Raw genomic sequence first — 7,975 nt, forward strand, 5'->3', positions numbered from 1 at the left:
CAAATAATATTAAATCTTTGCTGAAACTCCAATTCACAAGGATGTATAGTTATGTTCTAATAATCAAATACTAACAGTAAAAAACACAAAGCTAAAATGGATATGTCGCTAGTTTTTCTCCATTCATTCATAAAACAAGCTTGATACTAAAATGTAAGTGTTTTCTCTTTAAATTATATCATGCTGATCACAACTACTAATCACAGATTGGTTATCCAAAAGGGTGCAATATTATATCAGACAGAGATCAAATAAATATCCAACGTCTTTACAAACCAAACAGAATCAATCATATCACATTTCAATAAGGCAAATATCAGATACAGTGAATAACTTCAGACCAGTATGGTACATATCACTTTTACATTATGATGTATCTGTAATAGTGATTACTTGGTCTTGCAAATTGCTCTACAGAAATTCTAATGATACTTATTGCAGATCAGTAATCAACATTAGATCGTCAAGATCTATGACATTAGGTCATTTTTCTCAAGTTGAATCAATATCATCAACTTCAAGAGCACCCACACAGCCACTAAGAAGTTCTACTCATAGAAGAAATTTGTAAAATATTAATTGTAATTGCAATTTTTTATCATATAACACCGTGATTGTATTAAGCTTCTTTATTGTTTGTGAATGAATGACAAACCACTTAGTTTTATAAAGTTACAAGTTTCTTAATTAGTAACTAAGGAATAAATAATGAATTCATTAGTGATGTCACAGTCACCTTACTGCTCATGAAAAATAACTCTTCTCCATTTTCACTCTTCCATGAGGTCACTTGTCCACCATACAGCAATACCTACACAAATATAACATTAATAATTTATACACATGACCTAAAAGAGAATTGATAAATTGAAAATGACATGAAAACCACAACTCAGATTAATCCATTAATTTCTGTTGACACAATGTTAAAATCAAGGGATAGAGAAAATAAAAAGGAAATAGGAAGTAGATCTAATGAGCCATATTAAATATAAGATCAAGGTTACATTAAACCATCCTATGCTCTTAAACTAGTATCAGCAAACAACAACAAATGACACAAAACCAAGTATATGCACATATGTAAGTATTAATTGTTTTTTCTCAATTTCGCTCTTCCATGAAGCTAGTTGCCTGTCATACAGAAAAAAGATACACAAATTCCACATATAACCATATAATCAATGAAATGATTAAAAATTTTAAATTTCAGAACCCTGTACCGTGAGCAACTCATGAATAACTTGTTTGCGGGAATCACTGACATGAATGAAGCAAGAAGACTAAAAAGAAATGAAGCTATCATAATATTGTTTTAGGTATGGCTCCAAAGAACCCTACAATATGCCCTATATGCCCTATGAATGATATCAGCAACAATTGACAATAAATCAGGAATATAAACATATAGAAATATTGATAAACTATATTATTCCTGCCAGGCCAAAAAAAATTGATGATCATGCTGATGGACTACCATCTTGCAATAAAGATAAATTGGATCAAGCTATTTATGTCTTAAGCTTTGGTGGAAAGAATTTCAGTGGGTTGTGTTTCTTCACTGACAAAAATAATCTAAGCTTGTTAAATTTCTTCAAAGATCATAATAAAATATTTTGAAGTAGGAACAATCAGTATACTATGTAGTGTAGGTAACATTGATGTGCCTAGAAGCCTTTTGTTTTTAGCATAAATAGATTTAACATAAACTATTAGTCTATTAATGAGGAATGTAGACCTGCTTGGACTTGTTACAATCCTAAAAACTAGAACCAATTATTTTTTCCTTTACTCACAAGGTTATAAAAACTACCATAACCAAAGTCCAAAAAATCCAAAATCCAAAAAGGCATGAATTGGAGAGAAAACTCAAAAGCTTGATAGAAAGAACTTAAAACAATAGATCGTTTCAAATCTCAGTACAACCTCAACGATGAACACAATTCAAGAACAAAACTTATTTATTGACCAAAAGAATACCTTAGAGCTTCTCTTAGATTGAGATTCCTGTGTAGATTTACTATTATTTGAACCAGACATTGATGTCCAGGCATGGTTCAGCATAACTTGAGTTTCTAAGCCTAACTTTCTAACCTCTGAAAATGGAAGTTCAAATGTCGATCCCAAAAAATTAGTTGAATAATTGACCTGCAATAAAAGAAAGTGAGCAAAATTCATATACATATTCTATTAAATGTTTGAAGACATGAGATTTCTACATTCCATCAGGTGAAAATTGAAAGAGCTTCTAGCAGTAACTGTGTAGACATTTTTCAATCTAACTAAATCAAATTAAAACAAAAATTATGTTAAAACACCATACAATTAGAAGTTACAGACTGCACAACATTTTTGTAGTAATAGAATCTCGACAAAAACGTAAACCATATCTAATACAATGCAATTACATACATGGGTCTTCCCAGACAACTAAGTGGTTGGTCGTGACTAAAAATTTGAAGTACAGGATCAAACATTGTTGGATATAAAGGCTTCCCAACTTCAAGCCATCCAATCTCATGTTCATTTTTTTCTAGGACTGAATCCCTAGGTTTCTCCTCCTAAAACTTGTCCAAGAATTGAACAAATGCCTCAAGTGTCAGATAGCCAACCTATTGGGGGAAACTAAAGCTTTCAGGGTGAAACCAATCATGTTTGTTGAAAAACATTTTAGCACTTCACAAATAGTAAGGACACAATTTCTACTCAATATAAATATCATAGAAAATACTATCATATGCTTACTAGGTTTTATGAGCAATAGAAAATCCTCATTTCTACTAAGCATGCCCGAGTGACAAACCTGTATTAGACCAGTAATGATCTCTAGGATATCAGTAGATCACTACAAATTACTCACCTGAAGGTAGATGTTTGTCTCAAATTGGCTCTTTAGAGCATATGACATTATTCTCATGCTCAAATTACACACCCAGTGATAGCATACCATATATTAATTCAATGAAACTAATTTTAAGAAGGGTTCAGTAATCTAGATACATATTTCACATGTGAGCAGTGGTACTCTGCAACAATCATGAGATAATGTAGTTCAGATTTTGGTGAGAATGTTGAAATGTGATAAATAAACTTAAAGTTTCATCTAGAGTTACTTGTTAGTGAATGTACATGTAAGTTCATAAGGATCATTGTGATGAAACTAAGTTACAATCATGATTCCAGGAACAACCTGTCAAATAATAAACAAGTCAAAATATGAATTTTATTAAATTTTAAAAGTTTAGAGATTAGAGATTGGATCTGTGAAATTTTAAAAGGTTATTGTTTCAAGTGGTTCATTTACAAATCTTGTTTCATTTGAGATGGTTAACAAATTGAATCTACCAAGAATAGCACATGTTAGGCCTTACAAAGCATAAGGATTGGATGTTGGATGTTTTGTTGATGTGAAGGAGCAAGCTTATGTTCCCTTCACCATTGGATCATATAATGATGTTGTATTGTGTGACATTGTACCTTTGAGTGGTTGTCATATAATTTTAGGAAGGGCTTGGCAGGTTGAGAAGAGATCCCTACATGATGGCTGAAAGAACACCTACACTTTCAAAAATAATGGAGAGAAGATGGTATTAACACCATTGGAGGAGCACAAGACAACTTGGAAGGTGTCAGCGAGCATTGGAATCTTTGAGAGGGAAAGGTTCTTAAGAAAAGAGGAACATGGTGAAGCAATGGAAGATGTTTTCATAAAAAAGGATGATGCTTTGAAGCAAACAGCTAATGAGAATGAGGTTAAGGAAAAGAACCTAGAAAAGGATGATATGAAGACAAGTTGTCCATTTGAAGGACAAATAACAAATGAGCAGCAATCAAGTGTTGAAGAGAAAGGAGAACCTAACACCAAAAAGGTTCAAAAGGTTGTAGAAGAGGTAAAGAGAAAGGATGCTGATGAAGACAGAAAAAGATCAGGTCTTGAAGGGCTTGAGGGAAAGGAGATGATTGGAAAAAAGATGAAAAGTACAAATGCTGGTGTAAATAGCAAAGAAACAAGGCTTGGAGAAGCAGATATGATATTGATTGGTTCTATATGGTGTCCATTGAAAGTTGGACAAAGAAAATTCACAAAGATAATGATGACTGAATCAGATAGAACAGCCACCAACCAGGAGTTGGTATACCAAGGCAAATGGCAAGGGTGTGAAGACATGTTGCAGACAGCAGTAGAGGTCTCAAGGTGCAAAGAGACTAAGGATGAGAAGACAATGGATATGAAGAGCCAAGGGAAGGCTAAACAAGGTGATTATATTCCAAGCATGGAGAAGCATGAAAATATGAGTTATTTTGGTTTGTTATTCTAATTTTGTTGCAAGCATATGAGAATATGATGGAGATTCTTAGTGTGGGGAAGATAGCAATAATTGGTAAGAGTTATGTTCTAGAAGGAGCTTGTTATTGCTTCTTGTTTCTACCTATTGTTAGTATCTTATTGAGCTTCACTTTGTTTCGAGAATAGTTTAATATTCTCTACTAAACAGGGCCAACCACGTGAAGGTGGAAGCTCATTTGGCCCCAACCCCCCTCCCCCTAACATCACTCTACATTCCCCATTAACATCTAACATTCATTCATTCTTTCAACCATTAATAAAATGTAACATTCAATCAATATCACATGATAACATTCATTAACACATTAGATTCGTTAACATGCAACATTCATCAATATTCCGCATTAACACATAATTCATGAACATTCATTAGCACATAATTAAATTCATTGAGACATAAAATTCAGTCATTATCAATTAAGGTATGTAGATGAATATCATTTCTTTTTTTTCTTTCTATTTCTTTTTTCTATGTAAGCTCTAAGAGGAGCATCAATGTCATCATCAATTCCCCCCTCATCAGTTGTTTTGTTCTCTGTTCTTGATGATCTCAAATTCCTATGTTGTTGCAAAGGGGGGTCCTCTGCAATAACAAATAAAAGAGTTAAATTAAAAATAATTTATTATAATTGTTACAAGTATTTAATTATTTTAAATAACATAATTGTGGCACTCTTTACCTAATCTAACCACATCATTTTGTCTGGACTCAACGTCAACACGGTCATGAACATCGACCCCTCGATCCTCTATAGCTGCTATACAAAATGTTACGTTAATCCAAACACCAATTGCAATTACATATAAAAAATTTAATAGCAAATGTATACCTCCACCGCTGGGATGCACATCATGCGAACCTTCGGCATCCACAGATTGTGTAGAAGGATTGTCAAGCTGCATTCCAACATCCTACGCATTGTTATCATTGCTTGCTTAAAACATATATACTCACTTTATATTGGAACTTAACATCAAATAGACTAATTGGTAAAGTATTCAATTTGAAATAAATTTCATTTAGCTTATTTACCTGTGGCTCAGATGCATCATTATTAGAACCTTCCACACTGATTTCAGCTTGTAGCCGTTCAGCCACGGCTCTATAGCCTTGTTGGAAGCCAATTCTCTTATCCTCTTCTGTGAGGCATCTCTTGAACTTTGAGCCCTGCATTTTTGCGTGGTATGGTGAATTTTACTTGCATTGTTTCATCAACCAATTGAGGGTAGTTAAAATATCAAAAGGAAATGGTAAATAGTTAGCAGGGTTTCCAACCCTTGTTACACCTTATTTTGGTCATGTTGGAGTTGTTCTAAATTGTCTTTGGTCTTTGGGAGTCCTAGAGGATCCAATTTCACTCCATCACGACCGCAATTATTTCTATTCTTAAAAAAATTAAAACTTTAAAGTCTAATGTAATGGGTAGTGCTGAAAACATTTAATACTCAACTTGTATTTTGCTTTTGTTAGCAACGTGAAGTCTACCTGACAATCAACAGCAAATCATCTATATCCATCACAATATAATAGGAGAAAAATTGAGCAGTTTTGATAGAGCAATCTACTATATAAATGTTGCGTGTTTGTATGCTTTGCTTGTACCAACATATTTTCTCCAAATTCTTAAGTTGGGTAAGAGTTAGTTCAACTCTTTGGAAATAAAAATGGCTGCAAGTGTTGTTGCATTCCCTCATTCTTTCAATCACTGCCTTTATTCTCAACTATTGGAGGAAAATTCAGTCTCAACCATGGCCTCCATTTGTGAGATTTCTTCATATGAGGATTTTGTGAACGAAGAGAAAAGTAAAATATTAGTGATTGGAGCCACTGGATATATGGGTCGCTTTGTTGCTCTTGCAGCTGTAAATGCACGCCATTCTACCTATGCTCTCATTAGACCCATCACTGCCCATGATTCTGCCAAAGAAAAGTGCCTCCATGAATTGAAAGATTCTGGTGTTAACATTGTCTATGTATGTCACTAGCTCTGTTCATAACTAAGATTTTGTGGTAGATATGTATGGCACAATTGTAAAGTGTGTGTACTTGTTTAAAATATTCATTTTACAGACTATAGATTGTTTTGATTGGTCATATAGGTTTAGAATATATGATTAAGCTTTGCTTGTTTGTTCATGGTAACTACTATTGCAACTGTTTGCTAAATTGTTAGATAGCGGTCATCTCACAAATAATCATGTTTGACTGTCTTGTTGTGAAGTTGGGTATTTAGAAATTATGTTAAGAAGGGGTGTTCGGTCAGTGATCTCCTTATCAATGATTCTAATTTGGTTGGGATCATGAGCTATATTATAGTTGTAAAAATTTGTGTTGTAATGGGTTTTATTAATGTCTACATGTTCTGTAAAGGGTCTTATTAATGTGCATGTATATTATAATGGGTGTTCTGCAGGGAGATTTAAGTGATCATAATTCAATGGTAAAGGCCATTCAAGGCATTGATATTGTTATTTCAATTGTGGGTGGTGGTCAACTTACAGATCAGCTTAAGATTGTAGACGCCATTAAAGAAATTGGCACTATTAAGGTCAAAACATAGGACCCTAACATTATTACCATGAATGCTTGTTAATTGTAATAGACTTAAGAATTGTTGAACTTTGATTTAGAGGTTTCTTCCTTCGGAATTTGGGCATGATATAGACAGAGCCAATCCAGTAGAACCAGGGCTAAGCTTTTACAAAGAAAAGAGAGTTGTTAGGAGGGCAATTGAGGCATCCAACATTCCATACACTTGCATCTGCTGCAATTCTATTGTTGGGTGGCCTTACTTTTATCATACCCATCCCTCTGAGCTTGCTCCTACCCAAGATCAGTTTGAAATCTATGGAGATGGAAACATCAAGGGTGAGATTTTAAATAATGTCATATTAGTAAATGAAGGAATCTTCACTAATCTAGATTGCAGAGTCTGACTTCAATTGTTGAATTGTTTATATTGAATATGAAAATCCACTACTGTTATTATATTCTATTGACCTATTTATAATTGATGAGCTAAATAAGGGAGTCCTAACATTTCCCATCACATTATATAAAAAATTTGATACAATTTTTCATTTACTAATACTTACAACTCTTGCTTGAAGTTTTGAAAAACCACCAGAGTCGAGCTTGTGTGTCCCGTGCTTTTCTAGTCTTGCCTTTGTTTCCTTTGATGTGTCAGGCAATCTATGAAAAGTTTGAAATATGTTAGATAGTATAAATATAGAGGTTAATTAGTACATAATTAGATTCTCAACAGTATCACTTACCTTGCTGTACTCTCCACTGGTGTAATATTATTTTTCTTGTCAGCTTTATACTTTCCATCCAAAATCAGACCCTGCCACTCAGCCTCAGGAACATAGGGCGAACGCTCGTACCTGGGGTTATCCCATAAATTTTTTCTATACTGGTCCCTAATATACTTCAAACATAAACCAACTTTTTCAAGGAGCTTGTTTCTCTGGAATGCACAAGGTCCAAAGAGTTGGGTCATGCTCTCTATAAGATCATCCTTCAACGGTTTGCGTTGGTTATTCCACCTTTTAAGTAAAAAAAAACATGTTAGACTCATAAGTGAAGTGAAGTTACCTTTAATATAGTTCAAGAAATGGATGAAA

The 7,975-nt window shown here is 33.7% G+C and overlaps 1 protein-coding gene across 1 annotated transcript; it reads left to right on the forward strand.

Annotated features, from left to right (window-relative positions):
* The first annotated feature begins 6,726 nt into the window (after positions 1-6,726).
* On the forward strand, positions 6,727-7,300 carry LOC149575353 (leucoanthocyanidin reductase-like). The gene is made up of 2 exons (XM_089812218.1): positions 6,727-6,897; positions 6,980-7,300. Exons 1-2 carry the CDS (start codon positions 6,730-6,732, stop codon positions 7,283-7,285), a joined length of 474 nt encoding a protein of 157 aa, XP_089668344.1. The 5' UTR covers positions 6,727-6,729; the 3' UTR covers positions 7,286-7,300.
* The last annotated feature ends 675 nt before the right edge of the window (positions 7,301-7,975 follow it).

Source organism: Cupressus sempervirens, chromosome 2, assembly GCF_028749045.1.
Source record: "Cupressus sempervirens isolate cs-2001-9-10 chromosome 2, ASM2874904v1, whole genome shotgun sequence".
Lineage (NCBI taxonomy): Eukaryota > Viridiplantae > Streptophyta > Pinopsida > Cupressales > Cupressaceae > Cupressus > Cupressus sempervirens.

Excerpts from the sequence above, each read along its gene's own strand:
- LOC149575353 (XM_089812218.1), top strand. The coding sequence starts at position 6,730 with ATGTGCATGTATATTATAATGGGTGTTCTGCAGGGAGATTTAAGTGAT. Across the intron at positions 6,898-6,979 it reads AAGAAATTGGCACTATTAAG|AGGTTTCTTCCTTCGGAATT; the intron begins GTCAAAACATAG and ends ACTTTGATTTAG.